The sequence below is a fragment of the Sciurus vulgaris genome (genome assembly GCF_902686455.1).
Source record: "Sciurus vulgaris genome assembly, chromosome: 13".
Lineage (NCBI taxonomy): Eukaryota > Metazoa > Chordata > Mammalia > Rodentia > Sciuridae > Sciurus > Sciurus vulgaris.
The window spans coordinates 15,620,993-15,646,429 of record NC_136474.1 but is presented as its reverse complement, the minus strand read 5'-3'; the positions used below and the strand labels follow the sequence as shown (position 1 = coordinate 15,646,429).

At 47.0% G+C, this 25,437-nt stretch overlaps 1 protein-coding gene across 1 annotated transcript; it reads left to right on the top strand.

Moving 5' to 3' along the window:
- The first annotated feature begins 72 nt into the window (after positions 1-72).
- MC2R (melanocortin 2 receptor) lies at positions 73-24,297 on the top strand. Its single transcript, XM_079108601.1, has 2 exons — positions 73-109; positions 22,166-24,297. The coding sequence occupies exon 2, from the start codon at positions 22,283-22,285 to the stop codon at positions 23,246-23,248; it is 966 nt and encodes a 321-aa protein (XP_078964727.1). The 5' UTR covers positions 73-109; positions 22,166-22,282; the 3' UTR covers positions 23,249-24,297.
- The last annotated feature ends 1,140 nt before the right edge of the window (positions 24,298-25,437 follow it).

Genomic DNA, 25,437 nt, shown 5'->3' with positions numbered 1-25,437 from the left:
CATCTGTTCCGGTCCTTTCTGGTCCAAGGCCCATTTGCTTGCTTTCTTCAAAGCTCATTTGCTCTCAGTCATCTTGGCCAGAAAGTTCCTGCTGCAGAGCTGAAGGTAAGTACATTTTCTACTAATTTCTCGGCTTCTTAAGTGCTTTTGGACCATGAATAGAGCAGCTAGGAACAAATTAGAAAAAAGGTTATATTCAGAATTCCTCCCCATAGCTCATCTTTTTAATTATGGCCTTTCATCTGGGCTGAAGGAGCATCTTATTTTTCTAATTAAATTATAACAAAATGTCTATTGCATTTTTGTCTAACTAAAGCAATATTCCCTGTTGTGAATTTATTAGCGTCTATATTAGTCTTTACGTTAGCATCAAGCTCTGTTCAAGGACTAAGCCAGTTTTTCCCAATGGAATTAGGAGTGACAAAAATCATGCCTCTTTTACCCCTTCCTGAAATCAAACTTTCCTCTGATTAACATTTCTGTGTGTAGGAGTGCTGACCGTTTCACTGCCGAGGTCTGGCATGTACTGGCTCCCTGCACTTGTGGCATCAGAGTCTGAGCAATCTGCCATCACCACACGTGTGTGACCTGTGGTCCAGGGCACACTCTCCACACCTTTCTCATTGGTTCTGTAGGTCGGGTGGACTACACACAAATAAAGTCAAAAGAAAGAGAAATGGGCATGGGGTAAGAAGTGCCCAGAGCCAGGCAGAGGAAGCCCGCTGCTCAGCACCCCTGCAGGAGAGAAGGCGGTCACCAGCCCCACTTGCCCACTGCATATTCATCAGTGGTATTTGGTATCTTTAAGTGTAAGCCTAAGTCAGAGAGGAGCTCACGAGCCCCAGGGTTAAGGATGTACCCCTGTACACGGCTGGGACCGCCTCACACTGCTCCTGGGTCAGCGCTGGGTCTGCGAGGGAGCAGAGAGAAGGGAGCCCTAACTCTAACCCGCCTTTGGAACACGGCTCTGGAAGTGGGGGTGGGAGGTTAGGGAGGAGGGGATTCTGCTGACAGGTTCTGAGCAGGTTGCCCTTCAGTGGATCCTGTCTCTGTGGGCACAGAGGTAGGTTTGCTCCAGCAGCAAATAGCACCCCGCCTCGTTCTTAAGGCAGTTCAGCCTTTTCTTAAAAATCTGCCTGGTCGTCTCATTAATTGTTGTCGGCCTATTTTCGTCTACCCAGGTCATGCCTCACTAACTTTTAATGAGACATTTCTACCCAGTGTAAGCAGCCTTCCCTTTCATTCCTTGTCTAAAAAGGTTTGCCCCTGGCCACATTCCCTGCTCGGGGAGGGCTTACCCTAAGAAATCAGAATCCCTCCGCGGGTGTTTTAAAGGCAGCGATGCCATCGCAGACACAAGGACCAAGGGCTGGAGGGAAAGGACGGAAAGCGACCTGGAGCTCTTTGGGACAGGGCAGGCCTGTGGCTGAGCCTAGTGCGGAAGGGGGAGCGCAGAGTCCAGCGCAGGCACAGTGCAGCGGGACAGCAAGACTCTGGAGGACGTGGGAGCAGGGGACCTGGGGTCCCAGAGGGTACAGACGAGAAAGGACTGTGGAGGAACGTGTGTGACAGCATCTGTAAAAGACGGCGTTTTATTCTGGCTATGATGAGGCAGAATAAGCCCAGTCTTGAAGTGCGTGCTCAGCTGAGCACATGCATGCGCTAAGCAACACAGAAAGACATGGCGCCTGGCATGGAGGGGAAGCGATAGACTCAAACAACCTGGGGCAGTTCTGCTGGCCAAACGTGGACCCAGCAAGTGCTTGCGACCTGCTAAGCAGGGCAGGGAGTTCAGGGCCAGCCCCACAGCCAGGCGTCGTCCTAGAGGCAGCGTGTTGCGGGGTGGTGGAGCTCCAAAGGGACCTTCCAGTTGGCCAAGGGGCGAGGCGGCGGGAGGGGAGGGGATGCCCACCTGAGACTGTCCTCGAACTCGGACATCTCCACACTCTCTAGCTCTGCGCCGCTAGCACAGCGCCTTGGAGGGACAGCGCCGCTTCTTGGGACCTTCATTTGCTCTTTGTCCTTCCTGCCCAATTCCTGATCTCCTGGTGGGTATCAAACAAGAAGTGGTAGGGTAAGCAGTGCGCTGCCAGCTGCGGTGAAGTGTATACATCTGCCAGCGGTTGCTCTACCTGTTCCGTGAACGGAGGCTGCTGCACAAACGAGGCTCCCAAGGCCCGCGGAGGGAAGTCTGTGTGGAATCCACCCAGGGGGAGCCGGGGACTCAGGCGTCCTCAGTGAGCGCTCCGCGTGTACTGCCGGTCCTTGGAACTACAAATGCTTCTTTTCTGAAAGATCCAGAAAGGTGACATGAACTGGTAACTAGCAGAGGAAGCAGGAAAGCGACTAGAAATTTTTCCTTGCTTGGCCCTCTGCTTCTTTCAACAGAGAATTGATTCATAACCGCAAGTCTTATTATGCTATTATTTTTCTTTATTATTTTGCACCAAAACAGCCTCAGGGTCCCAGCCTCTCAGTTCCAGCTCCTGCCACAGCTCTGTGCCCAAACAGTCCCCTCTTAACCAACACAGGCTTCAGAGCTGGACAGGTGGACTGAACACCTGCTGCTTCCGCTGGTGAGCAGGCTGCTTCCACTCAGCCTCTGGGGCTGTTTCCAATGGCAGGGGACAGCAAGCCTGCAGCCAGGCAGACTTAGCAGCTGGGTGACCCTGGAAAACTCCCCGACTTCTCTGAGTCTTGATTTTTCATCCATGAATGGTAGGAGAATGGTATGAATGGAATGAATGGTAGGCCTGTCCCTTCTATTTCCCTGGAAGATGGGAAAGATATTTTGGAAGACGATGTCTTTCTCTTGAAAGTATGCAGCCCCCTCCTCACCACAGGGTGATAGCCAGGACTCCACTAGGAGTCACAGGTGCTTGTCCTATATGTGCCTGTCTCATGTCCTTAGCCAGACTTGGGAGGACATGGACAGAACAGTGTTTCCTATATCTTTCTGACTCCCAATGACACTTAACCTAAAATTGGATCCTAAAGTTGCTCCCAAATGTTTTCAATGTTTCCAATTCGGTCACTTGGGATAAGGTCCTAAAACTATCTGAAAGCTTCCTTCTCTCTTCCTCTCCACACACCCGTCCCCCACACGCCCCCGGTTAGCAACCCCACCCTCCAGGGGTCAAGTAGTGACTGCCAGTCCTGGACATGCCAGAACAGGACCCCGAAGCCGAAGCTGCCCACAGTACCAGGGCACCCCGGTGTCCAGTGAGGCTGGGTCAGGTCACTTGGGTTGTGAGAACAGGGACCAGGCAGGGCAAAGAGGCTTCAGTGTTCATCCGGAGAAAGGAAGGAAGCCTGAACTTCTTTCTCTGCAAAAACAAAACAGAGGTTAATGTTGTCCTTTGATGTAAAGGCATTTTTGTCCAGCTAACTGAACCAGTTACAAAATATTTCATGGTTTTTCAAAAGAGGGAAAATTTGGAGCTGTTTCAGGGATGGGCAGAGAGGGGACTATGGCAGTGGAGCATCTAGTACTCGTGTTCAAGGGTTTGATGGAGCTTCTTCAGGCAATAAAAATGAAGTCCCCGAGAGACTGGTAGCCGCCACCCTGCCCTCTGGGCCCAGCCCTCAGCTTCCTGCGTGCCCCTGATTTCTCTGACCTTTGGTCCTGACGCTGTGGCTGGCCTCCTTTCCTAGCAGTGACCCCAGCTCTGGGGTTGTCCTGCTCCACACTCTCACCCGAGTGGACTGCACATGCCCAGAGTGGATCTGACTCTTTATATAAATCATAAACGATAGGATTAAGTGAGCAAGTGTCAACTCTGTCTCAAGTGTAAGAGATTAGAGAGCGAGAAAAGGAAGGGACTTTCTGGAGACAGTGATTTCATCCAGAGACGGTGGTGGGATACAGGAGGATGCGCTGGGGGGCATGTGGGACCTTCCGGAAACCTCCCTGCTGAGGCTGGCAGGGTGAGGCGAACACGGTCGAGGTGAGCAGCGGAGACAGTTTGAAAGACAGCAGGCTGCCTCTGTGCCTGTGAGGGGCTCCAGCTCACTGAGCACTGATGGGAAGGTCCCCGTCCAGCACCTGGTGGGCTACAGCTCCCTCTCCTCCAGTTGAGACCGAGGGTCAATTTTCCAAGCTCTCTTTCATGCATTTGATGGTACAGTCATCCCTCGGTGTCCACGGGGGAGAAGTCCAGGACCCCCCTACCGAGAGCCAAGTCACAGAAGTCCAGTCCCTTATACGAAATGGTGCCATATGTGCCAGTAACCCACACACACCCTTCCATCTGTGCACCCAGTGATATAAACAGATGACTGAAAGGATACCTCCTTTGGGGGAAGATGGACAATGTCTCAGGCAGGAGAACCCCAAACTGCTTACGTAGCTACTCCAGCCTCAAGGAGGTGGACCTAATGCTGGACCCCTCAAGCTGTGTGTGGTGACTTCCTTCCAAGATAAGGTAAGAACATGATAAATTAAGAATCACCAGGCTGGTGTGGAGGCGCATGCCTAATCCCAGCAGCTGGGAGGGCTGAGGCAGGAAGATGGAGAGTTCAAAGTCAGCCTCCGCAACTTAGGGAGGCCCTAAGCAACTGAGTGAAACTGTGTCTCAGAATAAACAATAAATAGGCTGGGGTGGTGGCTCAGTGGCTGAGGGCCCCTGGGCCAATCTCTGGCACAAATAAAAAGGAATAACCTCCTCTCTGTGTGAAGACAGCAAAGTCTAAGGGCATCTATTTCTTTCATTTCTTTCTTGATTTCAACTTATTTCTGTTAGATCAAAACAAAATACTAATTTTCACAAAAATCGTTTGTATTTATAGGATAAATTAGGTGTGGGACTCTCTCGTAATACCCAGAAGGCCACCTGTCCCTGAGATCAAATGTTCTAATGCATCATTTCTCTGTCTCTCTCTGTCACATGTGTGTGCGCGTGCACACCCCACATATGTTTCTTAGATTTCTCTTCCAAGAATATTGAACTATTTCCAATATTAGAAAATTTTTAAAGAGACGTGTAAGCAGACAATGAGTCACAATGACATATCATAATGACTATCATCACTAAAACTACGAAGGCCCCTGGAGACTGACCACCACAGGGTCTGGTGTGAGACCAGATTTGACGTTGTCCTGTGAGCATCCACTCTGTCCTTGGGAGATCTCCAGCTCCTTTCTCAGAAAAGCAGTCACTGCTCTGGACTAGCCACAGACCTCAGCACCTAGAGACTCAGTCTTTCTCTTCTGTGTTTGTCTTTTATCTTCATTGATGGTACAGTAGCAATTGAGGGAAATCGATACCCATTTAGTTGTAGGCAGAAATTTTAAACTTTCTCTTTTTTGAGTAATTTCAATTGAGTTTTCTCTTGCTAACGAGGCAACACATTATGTCAAACCCACAGTAAATAAAAAGAATAAGCCCACCACAGGTGACAGGTGGGCCGGGTTGAGGTTATTATACCTTGAGAGGAAGCAGAAGCTGTGGATATTAACATAGGATGTTTTTTTCAATGTGGTGAGAAAAACAAGAAAAAAAATCCCTGTGTGAAAAAATTCTCAGCAACGTGCCTGCCTCCGAGGTCCTTCACTTCCACTACTTGGCTCAGCTGCTCCATGTGAATATTAATATGCCTGAAAAATACACAGACCCATGAGCTTCACATCCGAAGTTCTCTTCGCTCCGGGAGATTCTCAGGAAGCAAAAGCCACAGTGGTAGAAAATCACCTCCCTGACTCTTCCCACCAGCACTAGCGCTCTTCCGAATCAGGCTCCTCACTCACCCACATGTCGCAGTGGATGACAGTGGATACACAGGCTTGATCCAGGGCCCTCTGTCCATCCCACAAGAGCATTAACTCCAGGTGGCCACTCAGCGTGGAACCAAAGAAGACGCCAGCTGGAAGCAGTTCACAGCCATGGGTGGTTTGTATCTAAAAAGCGCCAACCAGAGGCCCGAAGTAGACCTGGACCTGGACGGGGATCCTGGAGGGGGGACATCCGGCTTAACGTCGTGGGATGGAGATTGAGCTCTCCAGCAGAGTGCCTCATGACACACACAGGAGTCTTTTCAATTTGCTCAGTCGCCGTGGTTACAAGTCCTTCACACTGTTCTGCTCTATCAAGTCAGTCATCGGGAGTGAAGGCGCCAGCTGGCGGGTCCCAGGTGCCCCTGCAGGGAGATGACAGCGTGGGGGCCACGTCATGGTGGGGAACCAGCCGCACAGCGGGCACCACTCAGATTCCTGCCGAGCAGAGGCGGGCATGGCACAAGGGAAGCCCGGGTCCCTTCCCAAGGCAGAGAGGATGCTGCTCCTGCTGGCAAGCCAGCGGGCAGAGCCACATCTTCCAGCCCACCCCACGCCCATTCTCCACCCTCCATTGTCAAAGTTTTGGTCAAAACCATTAACTTCCAGTGGAAGTGAAAAGTACTCTTTCCCTTCCCAAGCCTAGCATTCAACAGTTAGGTGAGCTTCAACCTGACCTGCAACCAGAGTACTAGTTAAAAGATGTAATAGTAATAGTTAAAGATGCCACACAGGCAACCAAGTCTCAGAGCTGGAGACCTCACGCACAGCCTGGGTCCAGCGCCCACCTCCTACAATGCCAGGCCCCGAATCGAGCTGAGACGGGTCCATTCAGGACAGTCTCCCGGCGGTAACTTTTCCCTTATGTGAAAGCCTGGCCTGCGCGTTGCTGCTGCTGTCGTTTCACTATTGTTTCCTACCTTCCATCTCTTCTATTGGAGCTTCTCTAGTACAGGTTGCTGCTCGGCTTTTCCATCCTTTGTCTTTTCTCTTTGAATTCCAAAGCCAGAAAAAGAAGCACACATCGTTTGCACAGAGAGTCAGACACCAAGGGGAGGTGCAGGATGCTTCCCCCCACCACATGCTGAGGCGGGACAGTCTGGTGGGCACGGCACAGAGCGGGAAGCTCAGACCCGAAAGGCCAAAGCTTTGCACCCGCCTCCGTCAGGCAGGGTGCTCGCCCGGTCCTGTCTCAGACTCGGCCAGCAGGGAGAACCAAGTCCATGGCTGGAGCGCAGACGGCAAAACGCCTGCCAGGTGTTTCCTCGGTAATGATCCAAATTTGAGAGCACGCTGCGTTGAGGAGACTTCAGAGGAAGCAGCCCTCTTGAGCACAGCGAGGAGGTGTGAGGTGGCACGAGTCCCGGAGAAGGCAAGAGCCATCAAAGTCCCAGTGCACGTGCATGTCCACGCCACAATCCCAGGACCCCGCACAGTGCCAGAGCACTTTCCTGGCAGGCACAGGCCTTGGATTCCATCCCCAGCACGACGAAAAAAAAAAAAAAAGAAAAGATTGTGCACTTAGATGATTGTGCATTACAGCACTTTTGCACAGCAAGTAACTATCCAAGTAACTATCAATACAAGAAAAGATTTAATAACTTAGGCTATGTCCACTACCATGTAGTGGTAGAAAGACAGGGAGGGCGGGGGGAGAAAAGGGGGAACAGCAGGAGGAGAGAAAGAGGGGGAAGGAGGGCAAAGAAAGGAATCATCTACAGACTTTTCTGGGGGTTCCTGGGATTGAACTCAGGGGCACTCGACCACTGACCCACACCTCCAGCCCTATTTTTTTTATCTCTTTATTTATTTTTATTTTTTTAATTAAAATATTTTATTTATACAGACACATTTTGATTCATTGTACAAATGGGGTACAACTTTTCATGTCTGTGGTTGTACACAATGTAGATTCGCACCATTCATAATCATACATATATATAGGGTAATACTGTCTGTTTCATTCTACTGTTTTTCCATCCCCACCCCCCACCCTTTTTCCCTCTACACCATCCAAAGTTCCTTCATTCTTGTCTTCCCCCCAGTACCCCCATCACTGTTATATATTGTCATGCACTTATCAGAGACAACATTCAGCCTTTGGTTTTTTGGGCTTGGCCTATTTCACTTAGCATGATATTTTCCAACTTCATCCATTTACCAGCAAATGCCATAATTTTATTATTCTTTTTGGCTGAGTAATATTCCATTGTGTGTATATACCACAGTTTCTTTATCCATTCATCAATTGAAGGGCACCTAGGTTGGTTCCACAATCTAGCTATTGTGAATTGAGCAGCTATGAACATTGATGTCGCTGCGTCACTGTAGTATGCTGATTTTAAGTCCTTTGGGTATAAACCAAGGAGTGGAATAGCTGGGTCAAATGGTGGGTCCATTCCAAGCGTTCTGAGGAATCTCCATACTGCTTTCCAGAGTGGCTGTACCAATTTGCAACTCTACCAGCAATGTATGAGTGTGCCTTTTTCCCCACATCCACGCCAACACTTATTATTGCTTGTGTTCTTGATAACAGCCATTCTAATTGGAGTTAGATGAAATCTTAGGGTGCTTTTAATTTGCATTTCTCTAATTACCAGGGATGCTGAGCACTTTTTCATATATTTGTTGATCACTTGTGTATCTTCTTCTGTGAAGTGTCTGCCCATTTCCTAAGCCCATTTATTGATTGGGTTCTTTGTATTTTCGCTGTAAAGTTTTTTAAGTTCTTTATAAACTTTGGAGATGAGTGCTCGGTCTAAAGTGTGTGCGGAAAAGATTTTCTCCCACTCTGTAGGCTCTCTTTTCACATTATTGATTGTTCCCTGCTGAGAAAAAACTTTTTAGTTTGAATCCATCCCATTTATTGATTCTTGCTTTTATTTCTTGTGCTATGGGGGTCATGTTAAGGAAGTCTGGTCCTACGCCTACTTGATGGATATTCAGGCCTACTTTTTCTTCTATTTGGTGAAGGGTCTCAGGTCTAATTCCTAGATCGTTGATCCATTTTGAGTTGAGTTTTGCACAGGGTGAGAGATAGGGGTTTAGTTTCATTTTACTACATATGGATTTCCAGTTTTCCTAGCACAATTTGTTGAAGAGGCTATCTTTTCTCCATTGTAAGTTTTTGGCACCCTTGTCTAGTATGAGGTTACCATATTTATGTGGTTTTGTCTCTGTGTCTTCTATCCTGTACCATTGGTCTACCTGTCTATTTTGGTGCCAGTACCATGCCATTTTTTTTTTTTTTTATTATTGCTCTATTGTAGAGTTTAAAATCTGGTATAGTGATACCTACCTCCTGCATCACTCTTCCTGCCCAGGATTGCTTTGGCTATTCTGGGTCTTTTGTTCTTCCAGATGAATTTCATGATTGCTTTCTCTGTTTCTATAAGAAATGTCATAGGGATTTTAATTGGAATTGCATTAAATCTGTACAGTGCCTTTGGAAGTATGGCCACTTTGATAATATTAATTCTGCCTATCCAAGAACATGGGAGATCTTTCCATGTTCTAAGGTCTTCTTCAATTTCTTTCTTCAATGTTTTGTAGAAATTTCACTGTAGAAATCTTATACCTCTTTGGTTAGATTGATTCCCAAATATTTTATTTTTTTAAGACTATTGCAAATGAAGTTGTTTTCCTCATTTCCCTTTCAGATGTTTCATTGCTTATGTATAAAAATGCTTTAGATTTATGCGTGTTGATTTTATAATCTGCTATTTTGCTGAATTCATTTATGAGATCTAGAAGTTTTCTGGAGGAGTTTTTTGGATCCTCTAAATAGAGAATCATGTCATCAGCAAATAGTGACAGCTTAAGTTCCTCTTTTCCTATTTGTATCCCTTTAATTTCTTTAGTCTGTCTAAATGCTCTGGCTAGTATTTCAAGGACAATGTTGAATAGAAGTGGTGAAAGAGGACATCCCTGTCTTGTTCCCATTTTTAAAGGGAATGCTTTCAGTTTTTCTCCATTAAGAATGATGTTGGCCATGGGCTTAGCATAGATAGCCTTTACAATGTTCAGGTATGTTTCTACTATCCCTATTTTTTCTAGTTTTTGAGCATGAAGGGGTGTTATATTTTGTCGAACGCTTTTTCTGTGTCTATTGAAATAACCATATGATTCTTATCCTTAAGTCTATTGACATGATGGATTACATTTATTGATTTACAGATGTTGAACCATCCTTGCATTCCTGGGATGATCCCCACTTGATCGTGGTGCACAATTTTCTTAATATGTTTTTGGATACAGTTTGCCAGTATTTTGTTAAGGATTTTTGCATCTATATTCATCAGAGATATTGGTCTAAAATTTTCTTTCCTTGATGTGTCTTTGCCTGGTTTGGGTATGAGGGTGATATTAGCTTCATAGAATGAGTTTGGTAGGGTTCCCTCCTTTTCTATTTCCTGGAATACTTTGAGAAGTATTGAAATGAGTTCTTCTTTGAAGGTCTTGTAGAACTTGGCTGAGAATTCATCTGGTCCTGGACTTTTCTTGGTTGGTAGGCTTTTGATGGCTTCTTCTATTTCATTGCTTGATATTGATCTGTTTAAATTGTGTATGTCCTCCTGGTTCAGTTTGGGAGGAGCATATGTCTCTAGAAATTTGTCGATGTCTTCGAGATTTTCTGTTTTGTTGGAATGTAGATTTTGAAAGTAGCTTCTCATTATGTTCTGTATCTCAGTGGTGTCTGTTGTGATATTTCCTTTTTCATCATGAATTCTAGTAATTTGAGTTTTCTCTCTCCTTCTCTTTGTTAGTGTGGCTAAGGGTGTGTCTATTTTGTTTACTTTTTCAAAGAACCAACTTTTTGTTTTGTCAATGTTTTGAATTGTTTCTTTTGTTTCAATTTCATTGATTTCAGCTCTGATTTTAATGATTGCAAGTCTTCTACTACTTTTGGTGTTGTTCTGTTCTTCTTTTTCTAGGGCTTTGAGCTATAATGTTAGGTCATTTAGTTGTTGACTTTTCATTCTTTTCTGGAATGCGCTCCATGCAATGAATTTTCCTCTTAGTACTGCTTTCATAGTGTCCCAGAGATTATGATATGTTGTATCGTTGTTCTCATTTACCTCTAAGAATTTTTTTTTAATCTCCTCCCTGATGTTTTCTGTTATCCATGTTTCATTCAGTAGCATATTAGCTAGTCTCCAGGTGTTGGAGTAATTTCTATTTTTTATTTTGTCATTGATTTCAATTTCATTCCATTATGATCTGATAGAACACAAGGCAGTATCTCTATTCTTTTGCATTTCCTAAGGGCTGCTTTGTGGCATAACATATGGTCTATTTTCGGGAGGGTTCCATGTACTGCTGAAAGAAAGTGAATTTGCTCATTGATGGATGGAATATTCTATATATGTCTGTTAAGTCTAGGTTATAGATTATTTTATTGGGTTCTATGGTTTCTTTGTTTAGTTTTTGTTTGGAAGATCTATCCAGTGGTAACAGTGGTGTGTTAAACTCACCCAGAATTTTTGTGTTGTGGTCTATTTGATTTCTGGAATTGAGAAGGATTTGTTTGATGTACATGGATGCACTGTGGTTTGGGGCATAAATATTTATGATTGTTATATCTTCCTGATTTATGGTTCCCTTAAGCAGTATGAAATGTCCTTCTTTGTCCCTTCTGACTAACTTTGGCTTGAAGTCCACTTTATCTGATGTAAGGATGGAAACCCCTGCTTTTTTACTGAGTCCATCTGCATGGTAGGTTTTTTCCCATCCTTTCACTTTTAGTCTGTGGATGTCTTTTTCCATGAGCTGAATCTCTTGAAGGCAGCATATTGTTGGGTCTTTCTTTTTAATCCATTCTGCCCGTCTATGTCTTTTGATTGATGAGTTTAGGCCATTAATGTTCAGGGTTATTATTGAGACATGATTTGTATTCCCAGTCATTTTGGCTTATTTTTGATTTTTAACTTGACTTGGTTTCTCCTTTGAATGGTTTTTCCTTTAAGGTAGTTCCTTCCTTTGCTGACCTACATTGTTGTTTTTCATTTCCTCCTCATGGAATATTTTGTTGAGAATATTCTATAGCACAGGTTTTCTATTTGTAAATTCTTTTAACTTTTGTTTATCATGGAAGGATTTTATTTCATCTTCAAATCTGAAGGTTAGTTTTGCTGGGTATAGGATTCTTGGTTGGCAACCATGTTCTTTCAGAGCTTGAAATATGTTGGTCCAGGCCCTTCGAGCTTTTAGAGTCTGGGTTGAGAAGTCTGCTGCTATCCGTATTGGTCTCCCCCTATATGTAATCTGATGCTTTTCTCTCGCGGCCTTCAAAATCCTATCTTTATTTTGTATGTTAGGCATTTTCATTATAATGTGCCTTGGTGTGGATCTGTTGTGATTCTGTGCATTTGGTGTTCTGTAAGCCTCTTGTATTTGATTTTCCATTTCATTCTTCAGGTTTAGGAAATTTTCTGATATTATTTCATTGAATAGGTTGTTCATTCCTTTGGTTTGTATCTCTGTGCCTTCCTCAATCCCAATAATTCTTAAATTTGGTCTTTTCATGATGTCCCATAGTTCTTGGAGATTCTGTTCATGATTTCTTACCATCTTCTCTGGGCGACTTTATTTTCAAGATTAAATATTTTGTCTTCATTGTCTGAGGTTCTGTCTTCCAAGTGGTCTAGTCTGTTGGTGATGCTTTCCATTGAGTTTTTTATTTGGTTTATTGTCTCCTTCATTTCAAGGATTTCCGTTTGGTTTTTCTTGAGAATCTCTATCTCTTTGTTGAAATGATCTTTTGCTTCCTGCAGGTGCTCTTTCAGCTTATTGGTATTATCATTCATTGCCTGCATTTGCTCTCTTATCTCATCCTTTGCTTCACAAATCATCTTAATCATGTATAATCTGTAGTCCTTTTTGACATTTCTTCTACCATGCTGTCACTGGATTCTATTTATATAGGCCCTATATTTGTTTGGATCATTTTCTTCCCTTGTTTTTTCATGTTGTTCATGTATCTTGCCCTCTAGCAGTGCAGATCTTGGGTATTGCAGTTTCCCCCCTATAGGCTTATAGTAGCCCTATAGGTTACCAAAACTTTTTCTTTAAGGGAAGATCAATATTAGCAGTGCCCAGTTCACACAGTACGCAACCTTAAACCAAATAGCCCCTATGAGGACATTAACAATATTGTCATAATAAACAGAATGAGTTCAATTATTATCTTCAGTATAACAAATAGATTTGCAATAAGGTCTACAGTTTCTAATGGAGGACAAAGAGGATGCGGAGGGGTGTAGGATGTAGCTGTTAGTGGGATAAGCAAAGAATATTTAGAAGTTCTAGATAATAGAAATGTGAGGGTGTAATCAAAAGAAGTTGGTTGTTAGCATGCAAAAAGAGAGAGAGACTCTGAGGGAACAGGTAAACAAAAGGAAAAGAGAGCAAGAAAAGTAAAGAAATGAAAACAAAATTTTTCAATAAGGAGAAAAAAGAAAATCTACACTATAACAGTCATATAGTATTCAAATCTCCCAGTCTTCATTAGCCTGATGCCTGAGAGGTACCTGACAATGAGCTCAAGCCTCCAGCAGGCATCTCAGGATGGGATTTGCCCCACCTAAAGATCGGAGCTGTGGCTTCCAGGATTATCCAAGATGGCCACTCTGGCTTCTAAATGTTGGCAAGTGGGGAACTGCAGCTCGGGGTGTAGGCATGGCTGGCTGGAGGACCTGGAGGCAGGGTGTTGTCTGGTTGCAGGATCCTGGAGGCGGGGTGCAGTCAGTCAGTCTGGGGGTCCTGGTGATGGGAAGCAGTCAGTTGATGTGAGGGTCCCGGAGGCAGGGAGTAATCGGTTGGGCTGAAGGATCCTGGAGATGGGGCTCAGTCAGTCCGCCCAGGGGTCCTACAAGTTCTAGCTGTTGTCTCAAGATGGCGGCAGCCATGTGTAACCAAACCTGCAGGTACTGTGACAGTGAAATTCCAGGCAAGAGCAGGCAGCTGGCGCTCCACTTGCAATCTGTGGCCAGTCTGCTGACTGCTGTATGATCGATTGGGAGGTGAACCTTGGGCAGTGGGTGATGGGAAGGTGAAAGGCAGGCGATGAACAGGCAAGCGGTAGGCAAATGGAAGCTGGTAGGCGCCAGACAGTGAGCAATCCGCACTTAAAAAGTAGTAGACATGCTGGCAGACTGCAGGTGATCACAGTAGACAAATGGGGTAAACAGCAGGGGATCAATAAGCAGCAAAAACTGCCTCACCAAGAAACAGATATCCTCTGCTTGAAACCCAAGTTACTGAGCAACAAGGAACAGCAGCCTCCCTCTAGTCCGCCAACTTGGATCTCCCCCTATTTTGTATTTTATTTAGAGACAGGGTCTCATTGAGTTGCTTAGGGCCTCACTTTTGCTGAGACTGGCTTTGAACTTGCAATCCTCCTGCCTCAGCCTCCCGACCCACACTTTACCTACTTTTTGGAAAAGTCTCCAAGATAAGAACAAAGCACAGAATGTGATGTGTAATACACTACCCTTGGAATCCAGAGCAGCGGAGGTATGGTTGCCAACGGAATGAGTCGCTGGGATCTCCAGCCATTAGGAATAGTTACCTGAGTATTCAGTTCTCCTCAGACCTGTATCTCCCACCACATCTGTGCCCCAGGCTGCCCCAGCCCAAGACAGAGCTCAGTGACTCTACCAACCCCATCTATTCCTAGAAGACCTCAGATCCCTCTATGGGGCAGCTTTGGCCAGGTCAAAACTTCCTTAGAGCTAAACAGCCTAAACCTTTTTCTGTTCAATCTTCCTTCCTCCATCTTTGTACCCAAAGGCCAGATGCACCCTCAGCCTGCAGGTTCTTCTTCATCTTTGGCATTTTTAATGCCATGTTGGCATTGACTTTCTGGAGACCTTCACTAACAATGGGGAGAAGGTGAACATATCAAATTTGCTTGGAAAGGTATAGAGACTCCAGAAGAAGATGGGGCACCTGTGTGTGTGGTGGTAGTGGGGCTTGTGGGATTAAAGATCTGGGAGGGAAATGCTTTCTGTTCATACATATCTCCACATACATCTGCAGTCCTGCACCGCACACATACATACATCCAAAAGCACACACAGCCGGGCACCCCATACACACACTCATCCACATGCAAACACAGGCAGGCACCACACAAAGTTTCAGTCAGCAACAGGCTGCATAAATGACAATATTCCCATAAGATTATAATGGTGTTAAAATTCCTGCACCCTAGGGACACTGGAGCCCTAATGTAGGAGCATCATATGATTTTCCAACATGTCAAAATCCCCTGACATATTTCTCAGAGTATAACCCTGTCATTAAATGACACGTGACCATGTGATCATGGTAGCTGTGCAAAGAATGAGAGAAAACTGTCGACGCAGCTGGGGAAAACAGGGAAGCAGGCAGTGCAGCACCTGTCCCTCGGAGGCCAGCCGGGTCTCCACCGAGGCCTGCACCCCACCTGCTCATGCCCAGCACACCTGACAGCCTGCACAGAGTTCCCCAGGCCCGCCGCTCAGTGCCAACCCCGGCTCTCTCTCCAGCCTGCAAGACAGCACTGCCCACAAACGGAGCCTGAGGGCCGGGGATAAAACCTACTCATCAGTCCACAGAAGTAAGCCTAGTGATCCTGCCGGGCTGGTCTCCAGAAGGCCGATGGACCGTAGCTTCCCGCAGCAGAGAAGACATTGCAGTGTGGCCATCTTAACTTCAGGAAGACTCGAGGGAGCCCAGGTCCCAGGACACCTGGGCCTCTCTGCTCCAGGCCCTCACAGCAGCGCTGTCCCTGCTAAATCACAGCGAGGCTGACCAGGCGTTTCTGTCCTCTGAATTCTTCAGCAGTCCTCGAGAGAGAGTTGGAAAACCATGCTGATTTGGTCAGACTGAAGCTTATGATTTTTAAGATAGTTTGTTTTTATTTCCTACTGAAGCCAATCTGAGTCCCTCCTTAGATGAACGTTCATGGACGCCCTAAGATGAACTGATTCCTGCATCAGCTATTCATTTCCAGAGCCAAACAGGCTTTGCTTTAAACCCCACTGTGCATCTGAAAGCCTGTGACACTTTCAAACAGTATCTTTGTCTCTCTCTTCAATTCCTCAGCTACTAATCGTGAAGAATATGATCACCTCGTATTAATGACCAGAGTATTGTTATGGTTTGGGACCGAAATGTCCCCCAAAATCTCCCATATGGAAGGCCTGGCCCCCAGGGCTGCAGTGTTGGGGGGTGGCTTTGGGGAAATGACAGGATTATGAGGGGTGGTGGAAACTGCAGGCGGGTAGGGCCTCGTTGTGAGAGTAGGTCACTGGGCATGTGCCCTGGGGGACTATCTCTTGTCCCTAGCCCCTTTCTCTCTACTTCTGGGCTGCCATGAGGTGAGCAACTCTCCTGTGCTGTTCCTTCAGCCATGATGCTTCTGCCTGCTCACCAGAGGTCTAAAGGCACTGAAACCAACCATCCGCAGACTGAAACTCAGAAATTTGGAGCCAAAATACATCTTCTCTCCTCTGCATTGATTTTCTTAGGTAGTTTATTCCAGTGCCAAAAAGTTAACACACACCAGGATCAAAATGAGATACACCACATGCAGCCCATGACAGCCATGGTACTGTAGGGCACATAACAGGAATTTAACAGAAGACACGGCCTTCTCCATGCCTTTAGGGACTTTACAAAATATAGAAATCATGATTTTTCATTGTTGGTCAAAAACAATAATCAAGAGAAAAATCCCCTGTTGCAGTTGTCTGGGTTCCTTAATCTTTTGTAGAGAGCCTCTTCCGGGTCAAGCTGCACTTGGGGACACATTTGAGTTTTGGGGGTCACATTCTTTGGCCTCATGATGCCACTAAAGTTGATGGTTTGTCTTTCCCCAGACTCTGCCAAAACCTAAGCTTTGGTTTTTCTTTTTCCCAGAGTCTTTATACAATTATAATTGTCCAGTACTCTGCTTTGCCACCGACAGCAAATGAAGCAACCAAGTCTGCTTCTGAATACAGATGTCAAGGCCATGAAAGACCTCCCTCTCCCCCTACCCCATTCACCCTCCTTTGTCTGCCTCTCAGGGCAAGACTGTGGAAGTGGACCCTCCTAAGGTCGTGGACACTGGGTGGTGTGCAGCTCAGCGGCAGACCATGTGCTTAACATTGCAAGGCCCTGGGTTCAGTCCCCAGCACCAGAACAGAAAGCAAGATCTTGGACGCCAAAAGCTCAAGACCAGAAGCTTGGTCTCCAAGCGAGGAATTAGCCCCAGAGATAAAAAAAAAAATTGTTTAAGCCACAGCTTTAAAGATTACTCTGTAAACCAGGACTTGACTATAGTATCCTGGTTACTCAGGCTTTGTGTCACCACCTCTGCACCCCAGGAGATGTGTGCAACATCTGGGCAGAGCAAAGTCTCACTCTGGGATGAGGCCAGAGTGTCAGATCTGGCTGGTGTGTATGGTCCAGAGTCAGCAGGAAAGAAGAACACTTGCCAATTCAACTACAAATTGATCCTCTCTTTATTGTAGGCTAATCATGCCTGGTGTCATTTTCTAACAAGCTTGGTTTGGTTCTTTCCAGCAATTGTTTTAATTGCCTGAGAGTATTCTGGGGATCATCACTGCGGGTAATCCACCTCTCTGGGCAGAGACTGCTGCAGAGTGATTTGGAAAGTTATGGTGTATAATTCAGAATACACTGGAGAATAGGTTCACAATACTCTGAAAAACACTTTAAAAATAAGTGCAAATTATCAAGGATACAAATAATAATAAATGCTAGCAAGGATGTGGGGGAAAAGGTATATTCATACATTGTTGGTGGGACTGCAAATTAGTACAACTCTGAAGAGCAGTATGGAGATTCCTCAAAAAACTGGAAATGGATTCACCAAATGACCCAGCTATCCCACTCCTTGGTATTTATCTAAAAGAGTTAAAATCAGCATACTACAGTAATACATGCATTCCAATGTTTATAGCAACACAACTCATCATAGCCAAGTTATGGAACCTGCCCAGATGCCTGTGATACATGAATGGATTAAGAAAACATGGTGTATATACACAATGGAGTTTTACTCAGCTATGAAAAAGAATGAACTTATGGCATTTGCTGGAAAATGGATGGAACTGGAGAACATCGTGCTAAGTGAAATAAGCCAGACTCAGAAAGTCAAGGGTCAATGTTTTCCCTCATATTTAGAAACTAGAGCAAAATAAGGGGGAAAAAGGAGCGTGGATGTGATAGGAATAGAGGGGAGATCAGTGGAATAGAAGAAGATAGAGAGGGAGGGAGGGAGGACGGGAAAAGGGAGGGAATGCAGAATGAATTTAACAAAGCCACACTGCGTGCGTGCATGTATGAACACCATGGGCAATTCCACCTTTATGTATATCTATAAAGCACCAATCAAAATAAATAAAGTGAAAGAAAGAACAGCAGAATAGAGGAAGGCGATTAGGGGGAGGGAAGAAGGAAGGGAAAGGGGACCACAGAACAGGAATGGAGTAAATCAAATTCCATGTGTGCGATTCTGCCAAAAGAAACCCAACCATTATGTATAACTAAAGTGCACTAATAAAATTTTTTAGAAATGTAATAACAAAGACACAAATAAACTTTTGTGTAAACACAAAGACACTAATAAACTTTTTTTAAGAAATGTAAAAAACAAAGAATGCTCATGAAGAAAACTATCATTACGAGGAATGTAAGTCTCCCAGTGTTAACTTGCACTATCTAAATTGCAGTAACATTTTGTTGGGTAGACAAAGAACCCAGCTGAGTTATTTCATTTTCTACGAAATATTCTACGGTTGATTAATGATGTCTTGTTTTTTAAGTTTACAAAATACATTGGTTTTTAAAAAAAGAGGTAGTCAAAATTTTTAAACACCCATTAGACTGCCCTACTATGATGAATAACTTAACTTGACCTCTTCTGTTGTTAAGAGTATTAAACTTGGGTAGTTTCTTATCAGTATTTGAGCATCCATAATATCCTATGGCTCTGCCAAATTAACAGAAAACAAATCTATAAACACAGCTTTTCCAAATTAAATATACTTCCTAGACCCTAAATACAGAATATGACTATAAATGCATCATATTGGTACAATATGGAAAGACCAAAGTGGAAGAGCCCAGGGGACAGCTGAGGTTGGGTTCTGGCCCATTTTTTAAGAACATTAGGCAAGATTTGTAGGCTGACCATTTATTGCCCAGAAACTGCAAACCCAGAAAGGAGCAAAAGTATTCAGGAACTGTGTATTTTTGGAGGAAAGAAATCAAGGCCCAGAAAAGCAGAAGTGGAAAGGCCTGGGCACTTGAACAGGTGAGAGCCAGAGGCTTAGCAGAGTCAGCAGGGGTGGGTTTTAAGCCAAGGACACCTCTACCTGGAACATTGGGTCATGGAGGCAGGTTGTTTCCGTCAGCCGGTTCCCTGCTGTGACCAAAAGACCCAACGAGAGCAATTTTAGAGGATGAGACGTTTAGGTGGGGGCTCAAGGTTTCAGAGGTCCCAGCCCATAGACGGCTGGCTCCATTGCTGTCTGGAGGTGAGGCCTGACATCGTGTGGAAAGGTGAGGTGGAGCAACGTGGCTCAGGATGTGGCCACCAGCAAGCAGAGAGAGACTCCCCTCACCACAGGCTGAAGCCACAGCCCCAACGACCCACCTCCTGGGGCTGCACCTCGCCTGCCTGCAGTCGCCACCTGGTGTGTCCCATCAGGGGGTTAAAGTGCTGGTCAGGTTAAGGCTCTCCTAACTGGATCGCTTCACCTGCAAACCTTCTCCCACTGTCTCACCCAGCAGCTCTGGTGGCCGCCTCAATCCACACCACAAGACCTGCTAACGCAGGACCGTGGCGAACTTAGAACATGGCCAGTGTGGTTGTGACCGCACTCTGCAAGCCACGCCTTGCAGGGACGGCAGGGAGTTAGCCACGTGCTAGAACCCACGAGCCCTGCCCCACAATGGGCAGCGTGCTGAAGCAAGCAGTAAGTCGCGCGGGTCCATCTTTTTTACCAAGTGGGCTGGAGCAGGGACGCCGTCTGGTCTCTTGCCGGTGTCACAGTGGCCCCCTTGCTACTCAGAGGGCCCTGGCGGTGGCAGCTGAGAGAAGGACTCTGCCTACCTCTCTATTGACCTGGCCTCTCCGGGAGGCCTTCCTCAACTGTCCAGCTGGAGTGATACCGGCCTCCTGGAGTCACGAGGACTAGTTAGTTGCACGTGCAGCCTTGAGTGACCCCAGCACACGGCAGGCATTCACAGAGGCTGCTGGTTGGTGTCACCGCCCCTTCAACCAAGATCCGGGCTGTGGCCATCCCCACCCTGCAGGTGGCAACAGTAATGGTGGTGGGTGATGGCCCGTGGACAGTGGGCCCCATGGTCATGCTCACTCTGTCAGGTTCTGGATCCTTCCATGGATGTACAGGACTGGCAGCTAGAGATCAGCAACGCACATGGACTAAGCTGGCTTTCAGAATCACCTGTTTCCCAGTGCCGAGATCTTGCCTCAGTTTTTTCTTTACCAATTTTACCATCAAATGCATTTGAGATAGGAAATGCATGCTAATTCTGATCCCATTTAATGAATTCCAAGATGGGAGTGTCTGTCCAGAGGCAACGTAGGTAGTTCATGCTGGGCACAACCTTTGCACGGGAGCTGTAGACGTAGATCTATAAAGAGATTCATTACAAGGCATTGGCTCACACAACTGTGAAAGCTGATCCCAACATCTGCATCACCAGGCAGGAGAGTGATGCAGCTCCAGTCTGAAAGCTGGAGGACTCATGAGCCAAGGAAAGCATGCTTCAAGTCTAGTCTGAAGGAGGACAAGACCAGCACTGTCAAGCAGAGGAGCCCCTGTGCCTACAGGAAGGGCAGGTCCTTTTGTTCTGTTCAGACCTTCAACAGATTGGTTGAGGCCCACCAATCATCTTTAGTCACTCTACTGATCCAAATATTAACCTCATCCAAAAACATAGAATGGACTCACCCAGAATAATGTTTTATTGAGTACCTGGCCCTATAAGGTATTTGACACATTAAAACTAGCTGTCCCATGTCCCATCCTCTCCCAGAGAGGTTTCTCTAGTGTGTGTGGACACATGAACTTTCTGGTACCTGAACACATAGAACTAGGGTGACAAATGGTCCACTGTGCCTGGGACTGAGCAAGGTTCCTGAGGACTTTCAGTCCGAAAAATCTGCACAGTCACAAGCAAATAGAGAAGGTATGGATCAGCCTAGGCAGAACCCTAGCAGCAGCTGCTATCTGCACAGACTCCTTCCCTAATCATCGAGCTCCCGCTTAATGCTTGACCTCTGACCCCCGTCCTTTGTAAGGGAATCCATTTATTTTCAGGAAAAACCTAGTGTGAGTCAGTGCTGAGCTGCCAGCTGGTTCTGGATGGAAAGCTACCCTCCTACACTCTCTTCAGGAATGAATCTAAAACATGTCCTAAAACCACCTGCGTCCCCATCAACACCCCCATCTGGAAACGGATCAGCTAAAGTTCACCTCCCTCGCCAGGAGAGGCCTGCCAGCCCAGGGCGCTGGATGCTGCCGCAGCCGTGATTCAACTCCCACCCCCAGACACGTTGAAAAGCAGGCTCCAGAAGTTCCAGTCCTGGAAGTCTCTGGAATGGAGGGAACAGCGTACATCGCTCGGGCCTCTCTGGAACTGCGTCAGCACTTCTACATCATCCCACAAGATACAGGGGCAGCAGGGACCCAGGAAGAGAGTGGATTCATCCACGGATACAGACTAACTGGGTGGTAACTGGAGGCAGGTGGGGTGTGGCTGGAGGAGGTGGATCACTGGCTGTGCCTTTGGGGCTTACATTCTGTCCCCGGTGAGCAGAGCTCTCTGCTTCCTGGCGCTGTGTCCTGCGCTGCTTTGCTTGGCCATGATGCTCTGCTTCACCTTGGGCCCAGAGCCATGGGGTCAGCCATCCACCGTCGGAGACCTCAGAAACTGTGAGTCCCAAATAAAATTTTTCTCCTCTATGTGGTTCTTGTCTGGTGTTTTGGTCACAGTGATGAAAAATCTGACTAAAAGAGACTAAATGCCTACCATTCCTTAAGTTCTCTTTTCAGGATGCCACGGGGTTCTTCCTCCTCTGTCGCACTCAACGGCAGTCACAGGGACAGGGAGGGAATGGGAGGACAAAACCACGGAGGGGGAGGGAAAGAGGACAAGTCACAGAGTAATCTTTACTATTATCTCAGGGCTCCAAGTCCCACTAAAAATACTGCCAAGTGGTTAGAACGAGCACCCAGTAAACTGTTCTCGTTAACTCGTTGCACTCTGGTATTTCAGGGAGGGCCCAGGGTCTTCCTGAAGGGAACGTGGCTGGCTTTATTCAGTGGCCTGCCTTGTCACTGGTATTCCTTTCTATTCTCTCGTAGATAGTCAAGGGATTTCAACCTCAGATCTCGAAAGCAGGAGCCACGGGGAAGAAAACTTTCCCAAGAAAGAGTAAGTTTTCCGGGAAGTCCAGGGAGCAGCCCTGCGTTCACCCCAGCGGGGATGAAGCCCCTCATGGCCGGGCCTGAAGCCGCCAACGGCACCACCAGGAACGGTTCGGACTGTCCGCACCTGGCTCTGCCGGAGGAGGTGTTCTTCGCCATCTCCGTCCTGGGGGTTCTGGAGAACCTGCTGGTCCTGCTGGCCGTGGTCAAGAACAGGAACCTGCAGTGCCCCACGTACTTCTTCATCTGCAGCTTGGCCGTTTCTGACATGCTGGGCAGCCTGTACAAGATCCTGGAAAACATCCTGATCATGCTCAGGAACTCGGGGTACCTGGCGCCTCGGGGCGACCTCGAGACCACGGCGGACGACGTGGTGGACGCCCTGTTCATCCTCTCCCTGCTGGGCTCCGTCTGCAGCCTGTCGGTGATCGCAGCCGACCGCTACCTCACCCTCTTCCACGCCCTGCGGTACCCCCGCCTGGTGACCCCGCGCCGTGCCCTGCTCACCCTGGCGGCCGTCTGGGCCTTCTGCACGGCCAGCGGCATCGCCATGGTCATCTTCTCGCACCACGTCCCCACCGTGCTCGCCTTCGCCTCCCTCTTCCCCCTGATGCTGGCGCTCATCCTGGGCCTCTACCTGCACATGTTCCTGCTGGCCCGCGCCCACGCCAGGAGGAGCGGCCCGCGGCCCGCGGCCAACATGAGAGGGGCCGTCACGCTGACCGTCCTGCTGGGAGTCTTCATCGTCTGCTGGGCGCCCTTTGTCCTCCACATCCTCCTGATGACATTCTGCCCCCACAACCCCTACTGCGTCTGCTACATGTCTCTGTTCCAGGTGAATGGCGTGCTGATCATGTGCAACGCCGTCATCGACCCGCTGGTCTACGCCTTCCGCAGCCCGGAGCTCAGGGATGCCTTCAGAAAGATGATCTGCTGCCGCAGGTGGCAGTGGAGGCCCCGATCCCTGGTTTTAGGATACCCCGGAGGATTAGCCTGTCGAGGGGCCGATCAACAGAACATCTGACAAACACCAATGCTGCTTTCCTTCCCTGACAGGCATTAGGAGGGCCCCACGAGCTAGTGTTCCCGGTTCTGTGTCAACAGCTTTGTTTCAGGCGCAAATTATATACCTTTGTAAATAGAGAAAGGAAATTATGTACTAAAGTAAAGGCTAGAATGCAAAAGTACACACAGCAATACACATGTGAGGACTTTGGGCCATAAGACATTCTTGTCTGGATATCTAACAAGCCTACTCTGGGGAGGCCTGTTCAAGCTGGAGACCATTATAACTGATCTCTTGAAGTTCAAGCACCTGGGCAAGTGTTTTAGTCAGCTTTCTATTACTGTAACAAATAGCATGAGGTTAATCAAATTAAAAAGAGGAAAGGTTTATTTTAGAGGAACGTCATGACGCATTGGTCCCAGAGCTTTGGGCCTGTGGTGAGATAGCACATCATGACAGGGCCCTGTGGCAGCCAGGAAACAAGAAGAAAGACCGGAAGATACCAACACCCCACAGTGCCCTTTAATGACAAAACTCAATGACCTATGACCTCCCACTAGGCACCATCTCTTAAAGGTTCCACCACCTCCCATTGGCATTAATCTGGGAACAAAGCCTTTCACACAACGACTTCTAAGGGCCACCTATCCAAAGGGTAGCAGTGCTGACTCAGGACATCTTTGTAAGCCAAAGGTGCTCAATAATTGCTGTGGCTCAATTTGCTTATCTCCCACAGACATTCAGAATCTCACCCTCCCTCCCACTCCTCTGACTGCTGGATATGTTGTAAGCCACTTCAAATCTTGGAAGCAGTCAGTCTAAATTATAAATGTCATACAACTGAGTTTCCAGTGACGCCTGTATCTTATCATGAGTCTTCTCTGCTTGCTCGGTATCCCACAGTCTTAAAAATCCACTCCTGGATAAATCTCCTCATGCTTTAGAAGCAAAATTTCAAAGGAGGAAATAAAAGTGTAATCTGTTTAATCCTATGAAGAAAAACGTAGAACTGCTGATCTGAAGAAGGTGTGCCCAACTTTGTTTGATTATCCAAATGTGAAAATAAAGATGACATGGCCCCAATGTGTACTTTGTGAAATAAGGAGAGAGAAAGTGAGGGGGACCCAATCTTATGATTCAGATGTGAGCTGTCCCCCAACAGCTCACGTGTGAGACATTGCAAGAAGGTTCAGAGGAGAAATGACTGGGTAGATGAATTCACCTATTCAGTGAATTCATCCCTGATGGGATTAACTGGGTGGTAACTGGAGGCAGGTGGGGAGCGGCTGGAGGAGGTGGGCATTGGGGTGTGGCTGTGGGGTGCCTATTTCATGTCCGGAGAGTGGAGTCTCTCTGCTTCCTGATCACCCTGTGAGCTCTTTCCCTCTGCCACACTCTTCCGCCATGATGTTCAGCCGCACCTGGAGGCCTGGGGAATGGAGCCCGCTGTCTGTGGGCTGAGACCTCTGACACCGTGAGCACCTACACAAACTTTTCCTCCTCGACAGTGTTCTGGTCACATCCTTGAGTCACGGCAGGGTAAAAGCTGACTAAAGCAGGGATCGTGCCTTCGGACTATGGTAAAACCAAGACCAAAACAGCAGTTCAAGCCACTGGCTGTTCTGGAGATAGAAGCCAAAGATCTGAGAAAAAGAATTCTGCCTTCCTCGCTGATGAGTCTGGAAGGACGATCCAGTCACCAGAAAACTGCATCCTACCGTCAGCCACAGAGAAGACACCTGATTGAAGAAAGGCATCCCAGACAGGAATCAGGGAGACATACGTCCACCGCCTTCAACAGTGAAAGAGCAAGCTCATGGAAGCACAGATACGGTGAAGCGTCCTTGCTCTAGGACAGTAACCGAGGGGACCACAAAAGCAAGGGACACTGGGACAGTGTCTGTGACCGGGACAGAGAGAGACAGTATCCTCAGAAGCAGGAACACTGGGCCTCTCAGAAAGAGGAGCCCTACCATGAGGCTGATCAAGGAAGTAGGTGTCAGGAGAGAGAAGGTAGAAGCAGGCGGCTGGGACTGCGAATGGTGAATTCTCAGGGACGTCAGGGGAGAAGATTCTTTAGGGTGGGGACTGGGGACCCTGCACTGCAGGTGGGAGGAGGGGCTACAAACTGGCTTCTCTCTAAACAAGCAGGCCAAATCGTCATTAAGACAGAGTACAGGTGTCAGTCATCACATGGCACTCAAATG